Source organism: Pieris brassicae, chromosome 9 (genome assembly GCF_905147105.1).
Source record: "Pieris brassicae chromosome 9, ilPieBrab1.1, whole genome shotgun sequence".
Lineage (NCBI taxonomy): Eukaryota > Metazoa > Arthropoda > Insecta > Lepidoptera > Pieridae > Pieris > Pieris brassicae.
The window spans coordinates 14,084,073-14,102,272 of record NC_059673.1 but is presented as its reverse complement, the minus strand read 5'-3'; the positions used below and the strand labels follow the sequence as shown (position 1 = coordinate 14,102,272).

The following is an 18,200-nucleotide window of genomic DNA, read 5'->3' as shown; positions in this document are numbered from 1 at the left end:
TTGATAGCTGATACTTGATATGTCTTTACAACGGACACAGATCAAAGTAGCATAATTGTACACTGTGCGAACTGATTAAATTAAAGAATATATACAGTACGTCTGCTCTTGTGAAGGACATACAAATAAATTAAAAAGGTTTTAAATTCAAATATTTTACCAAGTTATAAAGTAACAGAACAACAAATATAAAATTTAATTTTATATTAATTTTATATGTGCCTTATGATATGCTGTTTTATATTGTAATAATGCTTATATTACTGCAATTGAATAAGCTAAGCTTCTTTAGGGTCGATTTGGCCGTCTCTTATTATATTATTGACATAATCAAATCTAATTACAAACGAAATTTCATGTTTACGCTAAGTTCTCTTTTAAGTATTTTTAACGTAGAAAATCTAACAAAATATATGTACAAATGATTGTATTAAAAAATATATTATTGTCACAGTAAACATATATTATTGCAGTTTTAGTTTATGACCTGAACTTAAGAAGGCGTGCAATAACTAATGATGACAAATTTATGAAGTACGAATAGTGTGTATTTGTTGTTATGTTTCTCTTTTCTTAATACGAAATGAATACTGATGCATCCCAAACTTGTGAATGGTTGGTTTGTCATTCCAAAAGATACTCAGGCAGACCATACTTCTTTAATACCTTAACAGGAGACGCCGTGTGGAATTTGCCTGAACAAACTGTAAGTCTTCATTCTATCTCTGAGAACCATTTCTTTTAGGACAACATTCTCATTCATCAATTCGTAGATCTCGAGACGTCTTTATATGGTTAACGATATGCCTAGTTTTAAAAATTGTTGTACATAATGTTATAATAGTACCTTTTAAAAGTTACGTTGTCAATGCACTTCTAGAACACCTACCCTCAAATTCTGAAATAAAATTATTTAAGTTTAATAACCTGTCTTATTACACACTAATTTAATGTACACTATATTTAGTAGGACATGTTTACTAGTTTAAATTAGTGTAATTTAAAATTTTTGTTTTCAATGATGTTATTTTATCATATTTATTCTTTTTACAGGTAGCGTTTATCAAGGCAAGAGCAAATCAAAGCAAACCTATATTAAATACAGGATATCCAGAGCCCAATGAAGTCTTTAATGATACTATATCCACTTCCTTTAACAATAATGCATCTTTTAATCAGCCAACAACAGCAAAAATGTATAATTCATTATGTAGACAAAGCCCTTCCATTGCTAACATAAACTTTTCACACTGTACTCCCCAGAACACATATAATAACATCACTTTGGGAGTGCCATTATTAAGTGTCCGTCCCAATTCAATAAATTGGAATGAATCTTCTAACAATTCGGAGTGTTACTTAAATGCTAACCAAAGCAATTTGCAATCTCATCAGGTTAATGCACATTTATCTACCCCTATATCATCGAAAACTAAAAAAGAAGAATTTACATTGCCAGCTGAAAGTAAAGTTACACTGCAAAAACAATGTGATATGAATGATCAAATAAATTTTCAAAACAATTCACATAATATAAGTTCAAGTCATCTAACTGGTTAGTACCCTTACACTTAAATATAATATAAAAAGGACTTCAACACCTGCCAACTGAATAAAAAAATATAATTTTTATTTATTATTAGATACCTATATTATACATATTTCAATTAGGTACTACTGAAGTGAGAAGGATTGTCTCTTAATGACTTACTTTCTCGGAAAGTTGTGGTCAAACATATAAATATACTAATGTAGTAAAACACAATATTAGGTATAGGTATCTAATATACCCATATTTTAAATACTACACAAGAGAGATGAATCATTTCCTAATTGAGAAATTACCTAAAAAGTAAGTCATAGTTTCTAGACAATTTCTGGACAAATAAATAAACAGGCATGAATAGTCAATATCATACTCATATTATCCAATTGCAATACCACATAACTTAAACCTCCCTTTTGAAGTAGGTTTTTAAAAGTAGTATTGATTGGTGAGCATAATGTTTAAAATATAATTTACAGCACATCTTGAAGGTGATGATGATATAAAAATAAGCAAAGACATTGTTGAAGAAGACTTTCATGACATACAGGTATGAAATACATTACCTCTTGCCTTTATTTTGTTTCATTCATGATCTCTGTTGCTTCTACCAGTTGCTTTAGTATTTAATTTTTTTATTAATATATATAATAGATGAATAATGTTGATAATTTTTAAAAAGGGTGGCTTCAATAGTAATATTTTTCTTTTATATTTTAAGAAATTACATAATATCATCTCAAAAATTAACTTATGTAGTATTCACTATTCACAGCTAATTTTATGTTGGTTACAATTCAGTAGAGGTTCAATCTGATCAGAAAGTATTATAAAATAATTCCTTTTAAAATTAATTATCATTTATTGCAGGATTTTTCTCTTTGTCTTCGTTATATGTGTGAACTAAACACTAATTCTATTTTTCAGGAAACACATAATTTTAATATTACAGCTGTGCAAACACTGTTTAAGATTGACATAAGAACCAAAGTTTGGTTTCTTGTGCTCGATGAGGATGTGTTTTTAAAACAATTAAACTTTATAAAGGAAATTCGTAATGCAGGTATAAAAATATTAGTCTAAAATCTATTACAAATGAATGTTAACCGATAAAATACTCGGCATGCAACTATGACAAATTTTGTACAATGGTTAAAGGTAGTTCTAGTAAACTTTTCCTCCAAAAACCTAACCTAAAAGTGACTCAAGTAAGTTCTAAAACCTAGAAATGCCTCAAGTAAGTTCTAAAACCTAGAAATGCCTCTAATAACAAAATATAAAATGAAATGAAAAATAAATACAAATTATATTAAATGTGTTTGCAGTAAAAATATGTCTTATTAATGGACATAACTAAGTAGTATTTCGAAATATATTTATTCATGGTGGGTCGTTATTTGATTGACATAGACGAAGGAGTCTTACGAAATAGTTTGCTTTGTTGGAAATAGCCGGGAAGTGTTGATGACTGCTGAGGTATTCGTTCAATATAACCCCATTGTATATCCGGCCAAATCATGGTCTCATCAGCTGCTCCTTCGTTTAAGCTATTGTTATCTCAATTACAAAACCATATGTATGACCCTAGTAAAATATAACATTTATAAATATCAGTGTGTGCGTACGTATGTCTACGTGCGAGTCCGTGTTTGTGGTAGTATTTCCTTTAAAAAATATTTTGTATGACATTATTGAGACCTTTGCTTTTTTTTAAATAATTTGAATTGAGAAAATAACTCATTATACTGGGCATAAATTTTATTTTTGGGGGCGTTACGAGCAAAGTTATTTGTATTAACCATGAAAAGATTAAGTATGTCTTGTAATCTCAGAATGTTGAAGTTTACCTAATCGGATAAGCTGCCATTTTATTATGACACTTGCCACGATATCTTTTGCATGCCTAAAACGCCTTAATTAAATAGCTGTTTAGATGCATATAATATATAATTTCAGATAATAGGTGTCGCTGGGTTGTCCCGGAATGTGTTTTGAATCGTATTCAAAAGGGGACAACGTCTGTTAACAAGATACATATGAAGAGAGCTTTACAAGCAGCCATATTTATTTCTAATGTCTTAACGGAGAACGTTGCTATTGTTGGTAAGTGATTTTATTAATATATATCAAGCTACATACAACATACACTTTGATATGCTACCCTGAAGATACTGTTCGCTTTTCCGGAATATAAACAAAATTTTCAAACTTTTCTCTACATTAAAACCTCAAGAGTTAATAAAAAATAAATAAAAAAAGGAAATACTCTAATCCAATCCAGCCATGTCTGACTTTTGTGCGTAGCAACATATTTTGCGTTACATTTTTAGTTACATATGTTTGACCGTAAAAAGTGATCCTGTTTGGTTGAATTGAGTACAGCATACCGTGTCATATATATACAAAATGCCTTTATTATTGCACCTAAAGCACTTTTGCTAGTTGCTCTCGCTGTAATTCCGCTATAACTAAGATTGCCAATTTTTTTGCAATTACAGTACATTGGTATAATACACAAGAAAAAAAAGTACTTCTTTCAGCGCCAATCGATGAATTCTGTTTAACGAAAAAAAATTTGTGAATAAAAAATCACATGCGAAATAAAGTATTTTCGTGTGAGAACAATCTTTATTGTAGATAGCATTAGGTGTAGTATAGAGTACAATTACCTGAAATAACGTACAATACTTTATTATAAAGTACGGGTGGCAACCCTATAACAAACTCACTAATAGAAAATCTTGGGTTCACCTTTGCATACTAACAAGAGTACCTGCGACTAATTGTCTTAGCAACAAACATTACACTATCCTGTCTTCTCCCGAGGGTTTTGTAGTAATCTATACGTTACAAAAACGCAAACTCAACGCGCTTCATTTGCAGATATTATACTATTAAACACGTTGCTACAGTGTAACATATGCTCTTAAATATATATTATTTTGTTATTAAATTAATATTTTAAAAAATGTATTTTATTTACATGACAAACCTAATATGTTTATACGAACGAGGTACACGTCATCATCAGCCGTCCCAAGTTCAGTCTACTAGGCTCAGTCTTATTTGTTTCTTTAATGCAATATTACGAATTTTATACGGTAATTGATTAAATAATTGCACACTCTCATACATGATAGACTTCCTCAAATAATTTGGACGCGGCCTCGGCAAGAAAAGCAAACTCGCCGAGTATTGCTTGTAGTGTTGTTTGATTTTTTTAATGATAAGCTACTAAAGAGAGAATTATAAAAAATGTTTTTAACCTCATATATTTGTTTAAAAATGTTTAATCGTCATAATTTTTATTTTGTAGTGTTTGTAAGTTAGAAATTTTGTTTTTGCATGCTGTACGCCATATTTCATTAGATATATGAAATGTGGCTTGGCTAAACAATTATAAATTAAATGACGTAGGTATTGCGGAATACATTTTGATATTGACCAAAATCTGCCTATAAATGATATTTTAGTTTGGTAATTATGTGTGATGTATGAAAGTTACACTTTAAATATGTATCCATTCTAACTAAGACCCACCCAATTTATCCCATTGCTTGTTAGTGATTTCAACGTCTTGGAACTTTTAGCGGTTGAAATATAGGAATAAAAAAGTAAAATAATATCTAAACATATCAATTTTGTTTCAGATAAAGCAAATCGTCATGATGATCATATACAAAACATCGTTGCATGTTATAGAAAATACAGCCAAAAGGACTACAAAGTTGTAAGTTTTTTAAAGTGGTTCCGAAATAGAAAATAATTTTAAATATTTTAACACTTTTGCTTTGATCTTTATTAGGTTTTGTTAACAGAAAGTAATATCAATCAAAATATAAACGCAATGAAATGCCCCATATTTCGGATGGAAGAAGTTGAATATTTTATGATGTATGGGAAATTAAAGGAGACGCCTCCTCGGAAAGTATTTAACCCAAAAATTACGGTCACAATACCACATAATCGAAGAAAGGGCGTTTTCAGTAAAACTAAAATAGGGATAAGAGATCCACAAATAAAAAAATATATAGAACAAGAAAAGCATAATGTATCTGATTCAAAATCAATACATAGAGAAGAGTCAGAAATGAAAATGGAAGTGGATAATTTAATTGATGAGAAAAAAAATAATGGTCACTGTCTATGGAATCAATGGGACAGATCACATTCTCTTACCAGTTTAAATCCAGAGGCAATATGCCACTCACTATCAAATACATCGTTTGATGATACAACAAATATAGATGTTGATAAAAATGTTATGTTTGAAGTTACAAGTGAACCGATGAGAGGCAACCTAGTATCCAAGTCAGAAGAGTGGATTTCGCGATTCACACAAATAGTGGAAGAGGCTCTGAATCAGGTTCTACAAAAGGCAGCTTTTCAGAAAACACCTCCACCTTGGACGATGTACGAGGCCTGTGTTTGTATTAAACGGGGATTTAAAAATGACGCTGATGTTGTTGATGCGGCAAATAAGTTGGGGGATATTATATTTGATAATGGAGCTTTGAGAGGTGAGATTTGTTGTTGGGATTCTTATAAAAGACATATGATTATTATCAAAAGTACTGGAAATATGCTATTTTTTAACCGTATTATTACAGGTCAAATTAATCACAATATCAATCCATCTACATTTATGAAAATCTACAGTTACGGCGTTTATCTAGTCGATGCTTTACAGGTAAATGATATATATTTAAATGCATTTATTCACTGCCCTCTTCACCCGCTTGAATTTTTGTGATTTCGTGTGATTAGGCTAGGTACCGTTATATTTCAGTATTTAAACAAAAATCTCCAAAAATTGAACTTTTGAAAAAAAACCGGCACCTAAAGAAATTGTGGTCCTGGTGATCCATAAGTGCTCTGCTACAAGAGTTTATTATAAGGAATTACTACAAAATATTCCGCATATAATAATTACCGCGCGTCTGGTAGTTTAATTTTTGTAAATACAAAATTTATCAATTCTAATTTAAATCCAATCGAAATCTGTACAACTCTTTAAGTGACAATTTCTGAGAAATACCTGGTTTGGTCATTTATCTAATCTTCACTAGCTGGAAATTTGCCTAAAATTCGTACAGAAAATCTTTGTTTGACGATACCTAGCATTTTGGCGTTTATTCTCCCTCAATAAATGGTCGTGCGTACTGACAGTACCATTTGTTTTTTTTTAACATTAGGATACCGACATGTCATAGATAAAAAAATGGACGATCTAAGGCACAAAATATCGTTTGACGCGCCATTGAGTTACACTTTACATTCTCTAAACGTTATTATATTTTAGGGCGTTTTCGAAGATGACGAAAATCTACAGGCAGCTGAGAAATTACTAGCCAAATTACTACTTGATATTGAGACGCCGGATTTCAATAACACTTTCAATGAAGTCGATGCAATAAATGAGCATAGCGATGAAGGTATATTTGTAAAAGTGTTTTTTTTACTTAATATAAGGATTTTACGTAATAAAAAGTAATTTATTTTGAGTAGTTGGCCTTGTGGCTTCTAGTAGGTTCCATCCTCGGCCGTGCACCAATGGACTTCTTTTCTATGTGCGCATTTAATATTCGCTCGAACGGTCTATGAAAACATCGTGAGGAAACCGGTTTGCCTTAGACTCAAAAAGTCGACTGATCACTGACAGAAGGCTGATCACCTACACATTCAGTAAATATCGTTACTCTGGCGTATTGTAGCATAATTATGGTGAAAGAGTTTTGAAACTGTTTTCTAATTTATTTGTTACAAGTACTTGTAAGTTAGTGTAGATTTACATAATTCGGCGTTTTGAACATACGTCGTCTTTACGTTAATTCAGATTAGTTTGTTTTACAGCGACGCCACAAAAAACATCCCAACATCAATCGACACCATCCAGAATCACCCGTTCAAAGGCTAAAAATATTATGACATCACTCACCGTAAGTATTAAGTTGCAATATTTATGCAGAATTACTTTGAATCAGATGACATACATACGACTTCAAACATAGACAATCAATACATACAACTTCAAACATAGACAATCAATACATACGACTTCAAACATAGACAATCAATACATACGACTACAAAAATAGACAATCAATACATACGACTTCAAACATAGATAATCAATACATACGACTTCAAACATCGACAATCAATACATACGACTTCAAACATAGACAATCAATACATACGACTTCAAACGTAGACAATCAAAATTTAAATAAGCTACTCATATTTTATATTTGTAAAAACTTATACATGTAAATTTACAACAACTTTAGGTCCAGGAACGAGCCGATCATTTTAAAAAGAAACTTCTTCGGTTCTTGCCGGGGAAAGAAAACTTTTTATCCAATTTTGAACTTAAACACGCGGACAAGGATGAAATTAGTGAACCAGAAAATATAGATAAAACAGATTGTGTTAAGACTAAAACAGATAATTCACCGAAAATTATAAGAAACTTCACAAGAATCTCTACTCTTGAAGATAAATTGGATTCAAATGGATTTGATGATCTAAGTAATATAGATTTTATTTTAGATGGTGCTGAAGTACCAGAAAAAAAAAATTACACTCATATTGATTTCATAGAACAAACTAAGGCTAAATTAGGCTACATTTTTCAATTTTGGTAAGTTATGTCATTATTGCTAAGTTGCTATTTGCGTTGCGAATTTTTTTCCGTGGTTTGTAAAAAGGGATTTTAATAGACTTTATTTAACAGTAAATATTTATTATATGTGAATAATTTAAAAAAACTAATTGTTTATTTGTTTTTCATTACCAAGTAGTTGTATGCTGTTTATACATTATTGTCTATTCCGGACCGATAGCCTGCTCCATCTCATCGGCAGATCATCTGCCCATCTTTTTCCCTCTTCCTTTCGCAGTCCCTTGGATATCATTCTAATACATCGTTTTTCTCTATTTAAGTTCTTATATTCCAGTTCCATTTTATTCTCTTGATTTTTTATAGAGCGTCATTTACTTGTATTTTCCGTGATTTGGTATTTGTTGACCTGTCATCCAATTTTTTGCTGTCGCTAACTTTTTCTAAGCATTATCAAGCTCCACATTGCAACTTCTCTCTAGAATTAAATATATCACTCACCGCTAAGAGGCCGTCTGTAAAAATCCGTTTGTTCTCCTGACTATACAAATAAGACTACTTCAAAAAGTCTTTCATTTTTATTAATATTCTTTTCTGATTATATAATATTACGTTTTTGTAATAAAGTATGTTTGGTTCAAAATAACCTATTATATAAATAAGCAGATTTCGATAAAATTTTAAAAACTTATGAATCCCTTTTATCTTAAAACGTTTATTATTACTAAATATAAAAATGTCTTCTAACGTATAAATAGATGTATATATAAATTCTACGTAGCTTTTAGCACGGACAATAATTATAGTTATATTTATCGTTTTTATAGCCAAGATACAAGACAAAAGCTGTTAAATCCAGAAAAACTCGATAAAAAGGATGTTAATTGTCAAGCCAAAAGATTGGCAGAACTTATACGTTTTTGCCGTCTTCAATTAGCAGGGTAGGTATGCTTACGTTTCTTAACAAGTTATTGATTCTATGTTATTATCTACTTACTTCTGCAAGTCCTTGGACTTGAGACTTTTAATTAGATATTATTATTATTAAAAATGTGTGCGCGTACTAGTGTACACACATAAAAAGTGAAACTTCTTTATGACCTTATTTTTCAAAAATGATCTACTATATGCAACTTTACATAAATTGGTTAAATTAAGTTAAATAAGATAAAGTTTAACAAAAGGCTTTTATTATCAATTATTTCATTTTACCTTATTAGTAATGAGATAATTACAGAATTTCATTAATTGTAATATAATTTTTCCTATCATTGTTATCGTTATTATATACTTTTGTTATTAATAAATTCCAATCTCTTTGAATCAACCGTGGTAGGGACAAGAAAAAGATGGCCCGCAACGGAAAAGTGTGACGCGTATCCGAAAAAAGAAGTTTCTCTTGAAAAATATACTAATATATAATAAATTGTTCTAGGATATACGAAAGAAGAAAAGCTGTTTATTTAAATGTTCTTAACTTTAATGAGGCTGAATATAATTATAATAAGTAAGTATTTATTAACATTATTCTTCTGTTGTACGAAAAGTTTGAACTTTTCAGTTTAGTTCATCCATTTTGATTTTGACAGAAGTATTACGTCTAGTTCAATTTGTAGAGCTTTCAAATATATCATTAGATTAAGCGAACCTAAATTTTTAAATGATAACTGCACTTATACCATAATGTTATTTTGTTTAATCTATGCATTTTTTCAGGGAATTTGTTAAGCACTGTTTGGATGAATGCGCAATCCTTAATACGGCCCTATCGATTATAATAACAGAAACAGGCTCAACTCTCCACTAGGGGTATTTAAAAAGGGAGAAGAAACGGTGTACCTCCACAAATGGTACAAAGGGGGATCCCTTCTGAAGATGACTTTTTTCAATGCTCATTTTCAATAGCGTTCTAAAAATACGTTACAAATGTAAAATCCATATATAACAAAGGAAACGCAGCTAAAATTCGTCATATGACCACTAGCCAAAATATATTTTTTATTAATTATGTTATCTTCCTACTAAAACATTTCGTGGTTAAATCAAGTATCTAAACAAACAAAATGACTGTCAACAACACGTACCATTAATTAAGTAAAATATTCGCCTATTTGATGAATAAAACAATAAAAACGTAACGTTTATGTATCTATAAAAATTGTATTGACGCTGTCAAAGAGTCGAGCCAAAATATTCTCCAAGAAAAATGTCATAAAGAAAGATGACTGACTTGTAAAAGTAATTTTGTATGATTTTTATGTCATACAAAAATTATTAAATTATATTTCTTAGTACGAGTATGTCAATTAATGGTTAAGTTTCGTTTTATTCCACCACTACAGAGTATAGATTTTATCATTAATTATTCATACCCTAATCCTGTGTCCTGTATTATTTTGTTCAACTGGGGCTACAGTCCCGGTGCCTCCACTTCAGAAAAAAATGTTTTAAATTTCGACTAGTAACCAAATTTCTGTTGATATATTTTTAAATACTAAAAAAATCTTTTCACAATAAATTTGATTGAGACACTAGAAGTTGATCTTTTTTTTTTTTTTTGACAATCCATGCCAGTAGTGCTGCAACCCTATATATATAGTCTTGGCTTTAGATGGCATCAGTTTCTTTGATGATTTATATTTCAAAAACAAGTAGATCAACCTGTCTGGCACATATTGTCGAGTTTTGAATATTTTCCTTTACAGTACGAGCGAGTCTAAGATGCGCATGTAGAAAGTCTATTGGTGCACAGCTGGGGTCGGACCTATGACTTCAAGGATAAGAGTCGCTGTAGTACCCTGAAGATACTAAGGCCTAGGCCAACACTGCTGTTGAAACATAAATAATTATTATATTCATATTTTTATTTAGACTGGTGAATGCCGAAAATAATATCATAAACAAGTTACAATATTTTAAAAGATAATATTCGTCAAATATATTAGGCTGTATGTATGTTATTACCGCTCAGCAAACGTTTTTAATCTTTATCGAAAATATTAGTACAGTGACAACCAACTTGTAATTTTGACGACATATTTCATGTCAATTGCCATTGTAGATGACGTAGACGCTTCAATCTTGACGATGACTATTTTTTGATTTTGAGAGGAAATTCAAAATATTGCAAAAAATGCAGTCGAAGTTCCCATATTAATCATTCATTAAATAATTTTATTATTTGTAAACGTAATATTCAATCAACGCTTGTACATATTCCAAGGAAATCACAATGTCTGGCTTTCAAAATACAAACGACTATTCTTGGCAACCTCCTGAAAATAGTCAAAATTATTCCTTCAATAATTCAAATTCTTTTGGCGATGCATCTCAGAATCTAGGTAAAACATCCTTCATAATATAAATAATAATGATAATTTACTTGTCTTAATTGAGGAAATTATAACATGTTTTTGTAGATTTTCAGACATTTGCTCCAGAACATCAAAACTTTTCTTATGATCAGGGCCAGAATAATCCACCTAATAATAATCAATATTACAACCCAAGCTTATTTTCGCCTGCCCCAATACCAGGAGAACCTGTAACAGCATCTTCAGAATTTGACGAGCCACCACTGCTTGATGAGTTGGAAATATATCCAGACAGAATACTTGAAAAAACACTCGCTGTTCTAAATCCATTTCATGGACAATCTAAGGCAGATGATGCAAACTTTCTCTTACGAGATACCGACATAGCAGGACCAATTGCATTCTGCTTAGCACTGGCAGTGTGTCTATTCCTTGCTGGTAATAAGGCACATTTTGGTTATGTTTATGGATTGTCAATGATGTCTGTAATATTAATGTACTTTTTGCTGTCCCTTATGAGTCGCTCTGAAGGAGTGTTTACTATTTTATGTGTTGCCAGTGTTCTAGGATACTGTATGTTACCAATGGTTGCTTTGGCAGGGCTAGGAATTTTCATATCTCTAGAGGGAGGGATAGGTTTATCATTATCAGCAATAGCTGTTATATGGTCAGCATTATCGGCAAGCAGATTATTCGTTACTATGTCAGGAGATTCAGAACAAAGACCACTAATTGCATATCCTTGTGCATTAGTAAATGGAGTGTTTGCTTTACTAGTTTTGTTTTAAACATTTTAGTTTCTTAGGAGGACATCAAGTTCAATTTTGTACATGTCATGAAAATCTTTTCATTTATTACATTATATAAGAAGAATAATAAAATTATTGAGCATGTATTAAAAATAAACTTGATGTTAAAGCAATTATTATTCAAGTTTTTATACAAATGTATTTTATTAATTGAAATAATAAACATAATATATAAATGTTGTTTGTTTTCAGTTACAATTAGTACACAAAGTATACAATTATATTAGTTAAAAGTTAAAGGATTTTTCAAAACAATGCACAACAACCATAGTTTTAAAATTTTAATGAAAACAATTGAAATTACGCTTTCTATAACAAAACATGAATAACATTGCAGTATGTTTGTGACATATTACAATAACATAAAATTATTTGAATCAAGTTCATTGGTATCAAAACAAACTATTGTACACATAATTACCACATGAAATATATTAAATAGCCTATTAAACTAATAATTATTTATATAGTGTTGGTCGATCACTAAAGAAGTTCTTTAAGATCATAACTTGTGCAAATGTTACACAGAAAATTGCAAGTGTTTCTCCAATAGACCACCAAAATACTCTTTCATTTAAGTCCTCTGCTCTTTTACGACCCTGAGCTTCTCTTAATCGATGGTGGGTTTGATGATCAATAATTCTATTTAGAGCTGAATGGATTTCTTCTGCTGATGTCTCCAGCTAAAAGAGTGAAACAATTATATTACTTCTGGTTTTTAAATATGTACTATATTAAAAATTCAAAGCTAAATATCTGATAAATAATTAAATATATTTTATACATTGGAGTGAGAGGACTAATTGATCATTCAATTTAAAATATATTAACTTATAATTAGTATCAGTTGTTGTATTTCTTATTTAAGAAATATCAAGTTAAGTGAAGGCTATCAACTTTTTTAATCAATTAATACCTGAGTAAGGACAGTAGCATGGTCACCAACTCCTGGCAGAGGCATTTCAGGTCCAACATTAAGTTCCATATATACAAGTTTATGGGAAAATGTACTAAACTCATTACTGAAACACACCTTATATACACCTGAAAACATTTCAAATTAAGTATTTAATAGGAGAGAATTAAAAACAACAACTATGGATGGCAAATTAACAACAATTTTTTTTAATTCACTTATTTCCAAGAACAACTATCTGAAATTATAAATAATTCCTCAACTTTTATCCTTATGTTTGTAAAGCCGGCTCGTTTTAGATATTACTATCTAGTCTATGATACATGTAAATGAAAACTGCTTTTTTCAATTAAATGTTTAATACAGGCACAATCAGTTTTGCAAATAACCAACCTGTATACTGGGCTGTAAATTGGTGAGAATCATACTGCATCTTTTGTTGTTGATAAATTATTTGCTTATTAGGACCTTCTATTTTGACATCAACATCATATTGGCCACCAGTTATAACCTTGAAAATTAAAAACAGAATAATACAATCGGTTATCGTGTTGTTTGGAATATGATTTACCGCCACATTAAAAATATTAAACAATTACAATAGGCGTTGAAGTTATAATAACGTAGGACTTCTACATGGGAAAAGGTTAAAAGATTTTTGATTTACCTGGTATTCCAAGGAAGCTGAGATATCCTTTTCTATGTCTTGGTAAAAACATTCTTCAGCGCTATCTGGTAATTCGAAAGTAAGTTCAACACTCTTTGAAAATACACTATCAGTTAGTAGTAGTAAAAGGACATATATCAAAGGCGTAGGAAACATTTTCTCTTTAATAGTATAAAACTTCTACGGCACATGAAAATACAATATAATGATTATTGCCCTACGATTATAATCACTTAATCAGGAATCAGAATAATTCTAGCGCTTCTCTGACATTTTTGACTTTTTGACATTGACGTTTACTAATCAACACATCACACATATCGAAAACGTGACGTTGTTTGGCTGCGATCGCATATTTAACTTTAACTGAATTTAAAATATTCATTTGTTGACGAACGATGGACAAATAATATTATAATTATTCTAAAAAAATTAAATGTTTACAATTTGACAAAATATAAGGCCTGTCATGCCATTTACAACATAAAAAATTCAATATTTGAATTAAAACGAGTTCATAAGATTTTCATATATAGTAAAAACGTTATAATTGTTATATTTCGGATATTGAAGTTTCATTTTGGCTTAAGTTTAGGCAGTGTGATTATGAATAAATTGGTCCTTCAATCGGCCGTGGTCGCTTAGCTGGTGCTCCGCACCTCCTTGCATACCTTGCAACTGGATTTATAGCTTTCTCGCTGATCGGTGCATCAAGGTGGTCATCGATGGAGCATGTTCTGACCCACAAGGCTGTGTCCTATCCCGAACCTGTTTATTCTACATATTCATGATATTTTGCAACTTAGCAACAAAGTCAAAATCATTTATTGATATTGGTAACACAATGTACACTTATGAACATTCATTGCTATGCGGATGACAGCACTGGGGCTTCTCCTTAAATTGTCCGGGCAGGTATTTCTCGGGCAGTTGTCAATGAGTACCGAAATAAACTTGTATCTGAAGTTTCCGACACTCTGGTACAAGGAGTCTCTCTATACTATCTCTAGGCTATAAATCTAGTCCAATTTAACTCCAAGAACACAGAAGTTTGCGCGTTTATCCTCAGTATCAGCTGCTTCCGCTTGACATTATTCAACGAAGAGCAATTGGAATCGTGGACGAGCAGTCGTATCTGAGTACGACTGCTCGTCGCAACATGCGGCTTGATCCCTTGACGTTGCGTAAAGTGTCATAATATTCGCATGTGTTATTATTGCAATTCGTTAATTCAAGACCCTCAATTAATTCACGATTAATTCTCAACTATAATTCCTTAACATATGGTCCTAAATCGAACCGGATAACGTCGCGATTGTTCGATAGTAGGCGAACAGTGAGAACAATACATGCTTGTATTTCATAGCGATAAGGAATAGTTGGAAGGAGTTTAAGTGATCAGTGTTTCATTACAGTGTTATAATAACGTTATAAAAGCATTTAACCTATAACAACGAAATAAAGTACGTTATATACACCATACTGTGAAATACTTTTACGTTGAACTGTGTTCAGTTTTTTTCAGTGAATCTGGGTAATCGGATAATTACGAACTACGCTCAAAGTCATAGTGTACGATGGAGGGTCTCTTTGAGACTCAATTGTTAAGTTATTGGAGACATTAAGAAGTGCAGAAAAGAATTATAGGAAATCACCGAAAGACATAATAAAAATATCATTTGTACAAACTCATTTTCAGAACAATTACGGCGGGACTTTCAAGGAAGGACACAAAAGTTTAATATTAAAAATATCAAAAGCCGAAGAAAATGAAAGTACCTATTGTAATGGAAACTTTTGTGATACTTTTTATGAATTATAAGTCCAGTTTGAAGGAGGATTTACAAAACCTAATCAAACTGCAGTTTCCTTTATCGCATACCTCAATAGCGGGTGGTGACGAACAGAGGTTATTAAATGATGTTAAATTACCGTCAATACAAATACCAATGTTTGGGGTGAGAGTGGACAACATTGTTTGTCTGATTTTGCTCCTTGATTCATAACAACAAGTCTTTAACACCGGTACAAAAAGTACATTATCTGAAAAGTAATTTAACGGGTGATCCAGAACTATTAATACACAACTTTTCAACTATGGACTCAAACTATGATGAGGCGTGGAACCAGTTAGTGAAACGCTATAATAATAAACGGTTGAATTGCTATGCAATTTTAAGAACATTATATACACAGAAGGTTATATTTACGGAGACATCGAGTTCAATCAAACAATTGGTAGACACTACGTCGATATTTAAAGAAAACAGCACATTTTCACAGCACAGCGTCTATATTTAAAGATATGTAAAGCACGCGAAACGTCGGGAGAAATTTAAAATTATGTAAAATAATTATAGGTTTATAATAATACATAGCTTCAATCCAGTAAAAAGTGTTTTCTTTAAATGTGTAAAAGCTATGTTAACAAAAGACAATACGTCGATATGTTTAAAAACATTGCAAAATCTCGGTGTGAAAACCGACACTTGGGATATGTTTATTAACTATTTAGTGATATCAAAGATACGTGAATGAATGAATAAATAATGAGATGGGAACAACAACTTAGTTTGAGTAATAACGAATTACCTCCTTGGACTGGGATTATCTAGAAGCTAGATTTCGATGGTTAGAAATGGTAGACAGTCACAGAGTAAAATCAGCATACCCTAAGCCTGTTTCTACACCTATTGCTAAACCTAAGACCTTTCATTCATGTATATACAAAGATGTGAAAAAGCAGGAAGTCAAATATGTATTATGCAGTGGTGAACACTACATCTATTATTGTAAAGAGTTCACTGTCATGTCTACAAAAGAAAAGCAATAGTTTAATAGCTAACTTTTCCAAGGAAAATTGTCAAAATAGTGTCCTATTAGCTACTGCTGAGGTATTAGTATTAATAGGAATGATTACAAACATATTTTTACAAAAACTATCTTAGCAGACTTATAATTATGAATGCTCATCAGAAAACAATGCACGGAGGACCGCAACTAATGCTAAATTATTTGAGCACAAAATACTAGATTTTCCGAGCTAGAGATCATACAAAGAAATGTTACCGTGAGTGTGTGATTTGCATTAGGTAGTCAAAACGTAAATCATCACAGTTAATGGGTCAATTACCAGAGGTGCGTATAATTCTCAATAGACCATATAAGTCGGTCGGTGTGGACTATGCTGGACATATTAACATCAGATTCTCCCCAGGTAGAGGAACAAAGGCTTTTAAAGGGTATATTTGCATGGCCATACGTACTGTACATTTAGAGGCTGTCACAGTTGTGACTTCGAAAGCATTCATCACCGCCTTTAGAAGGTTTACAGCAGACGAGGCCACTTTCAAGATATCTATAGTGACAATGGCACAAACTTTGTAGGAGCAGAAAAACAATTAACGACAATGTTTAACAGTCCTAAATATTCAGTATCTAGTGAAATAGCAGAAATGTTAACATTAGAGCGTACTACATGGCATTTCATACCCCCCTCCAAAATTGCATATACCATACATGCAATTTTGGAGGTTTTTGGGAGCCTGGCGTACAAAAACACACCTAAAAAAGGTTACTGACGATACCACTCTAACTTACGAGGAAATCACAACTATGCTGACTCAAATATAAGCCGGCCTTAACTCACGACCATTGACTGTATTAAGTGACAACCCTAACGATCCTCTTCCACTGACGACCGGACATTTTTAATCGGAGACCTTGAGCTAACTGTAGCTGATCAAAGTCATGCTTATGTAGACATTTATAGCAATCGTTGGCGGTTACAAAAAATGGTCACCGACTTCTGGAACCGATGGTCTAAGGAATATCTTGTAATACTAAACAATAGGTATAAATGGAATGTTAAAAATAACTCAGAACCGGAAATTGATGACGTAGTTGTTACACAGGAGGATAATATTCCTCCTGGTAACTGCATTATGGGTAGAATAGTTAAAAGGCATATCGGGCCCGATAATGTGACCCGGGTAGTATCGATCAAATGTAGAAGCGGAACGCTAAAAATACCTGTATCAAAAATATGCATTTTAACTTAATAATTAGTATTTTTTTAATATTGTAAATGTTCATTAGACATTTAAAATTGACACAACATAAATTTATATATCAACATGTTTTTTTGTAACCGAAAACCATATTTGTAAATATATACCTAATACACAAAATATCCAAGTAATGTAATACTTACCTGTGTGTTTTTTTTATATTATGTGCTAGATATCTGTGTACCTTACTATACTACAGAATATGTACTATAACTAGTGAGTCTTGTGAAAGCTATATTCTACTAAGTATCCAGAC

At 31.4% G+C, this 18,200-nt stretch overlaps 3 protein-coding genes across 8 annotated transcripts; 2 read left to right on the top strand and 1 right to left on the bottom strand.

The window, feature by feature from the left end:
- The first annotated feature begins 2 nt into the window (after positions 1–2).
- On the top strand, positions 3–10,674 carry LOC123714702. 6 transcript variants are annotated; one of them, XM_045669088.1, is made up of 15 exons: positions 3–138; positions 474–706; positions 1,054–1,555; positions 2,026–2,096; positions 2,474–2,609; positions 3,503–3,649; positions 5,197–5,276; positions 5,352–6,066; positions 6,157–6,236; positions 6,849–6,981; positions 7,400–7,485; positions 7,837–8,189; positions 8,996–9,109; positions 9,604–9,675; positions 9,885–10,674. In XM_045669088.1, exons 2-15 carry the CDS (start codon positions 584–586, stop codon positions 9,973–9,975), a joined length of 2,703 nt encoding a protein of 900 aa, XP_045525044.1. In that variant the 5' UTR covers positions 3–138; positions 474–583; the 3' UTR covers positions 9,976–10,674. The 6 variants fall into 6 exon arrangements, with proteins under 6 accessions (XP_045525044.1, XP_045525042.1, XP_045525047.1 ...); XM_045669086.1 differs by having other exon boundaries at positions 7,388–7,485; XM_045669087.1 differs by lacking the exon at positions 3–138 and adding an exon at positions 227–245 and having other exon boundaries at positions 7,388–7,485.
- A 552-nt stretch (positions 10,675–11,226) lies between these two features.
- Positions 11,227–12,406, top strand: LOC123714517 (protein YIPF5). The gene is made up of 2 exons (XM_045668790.1): positions 11,227–11,509; positions 11,588–12,406. The coding sequence occupies exons 1-2, from the start codon at positions 11,401–11,403 to the stop codon at positions 12,268–12,270; spliced, it is 792 nt and encodes a 263-aa protein (XP_045524746.1). The 5' UTR covers positions 11,227–11,400; the 3' UTR covers positions 12,271–12,406.
- A 153-nt stretch (positions 12,407–12,559) lies between these two features.
- On the bottom strand, positions 12,560–14,154 carry LOC123714518 (transmembrane emp24 domain-containing protein 3). The gene is made up of 4 exons (XM_045668791.1): positions 13,875–14,154; positions 13,601–13,718; positions 13,208–13,335; positions 12,560–12,974 (listed from the first exon to the last, which is right to left on the bottom strand). The coding sequence occupies exons 1-4, from the start codon at positions 14,028–14,030 to the stop codon at positions 12,750–12,752; spliced, it is 627 nt and encodes a 208-aa protein (XP_045524747.1). The 5' UTR covers positions 14,031–14,154; the 3' UTR covers positions 12,560–12,749.
- Between the last annotated feature and the right edge of the window lie 4,046 nt (positions 14,155–18,200).

What these genes read in the sequence shown, in the direction of transcription:
- LOC123714518 (XM_045668791.1), bottom strand. Translation starts at nt 14,030, where the DNA reads ATGTTTCCTACGCCTTTGATATATGTCCTTTTACTACTACTAACTGAT. An exon ending in ATTTACAGCCCAGTATACAG is followed by an intron (nt 13,336 to 13,600) that starts GTTGGTTATTTG and finishes AAATGTTTTCAG; the next exon opens with GTGTATATAAGGTGTGTTTC. An exon ending in ATGCTACTGTCCTTACTCAG is followed by an intron (nt 12,975 to 13,207) that starts GTATTAATTGAT and finishes TCACTCTTTTAG; the next exon opens with CTGGAGACATCAGCAGAAGA.
- LOC123714517 (XM_045668790.1), top strand. Translation starts at nt 11,401, where the DNA reads ATGTCTGGCTTTCAAAATACAAACGACTATTCTTGGCAACCTCCTGAA. An exon ending in CGATGCATCTCAGAATCTAG is followed by an intron (nt 11,510 to 11,587) that starts GTAAAACATCCT and finishes ATGTTTTTGTAG; the next exon opens with ATTTTCAGACATTTGCTCCA.
- LOC123714702 (XM_045669086.1), top strand. Translation starts at nt 584, where the DNA reads ATGAATACTGATGCATCCCAAACTTGTGAATGGTTGGTTTGTCATTCC. An exon ending in GGAGAACGTTGCTATTGTTG is followed by an intron (nt 3,650 to 5,196) that starts GTAAGTGATTTT and finishes ATTTTGTTTCAG; the next exon opens with ATAAAGCAAATCGTCATGAT. An exon ending in AAATGAGCATAGCGATGAAG is followed by an intron (nt 6,982 to 7,387) that starts GTATATTTGTAA and finishes AATTCAGATTAG; the next exon opens with TTTGTTTTACAGCGACGCCA.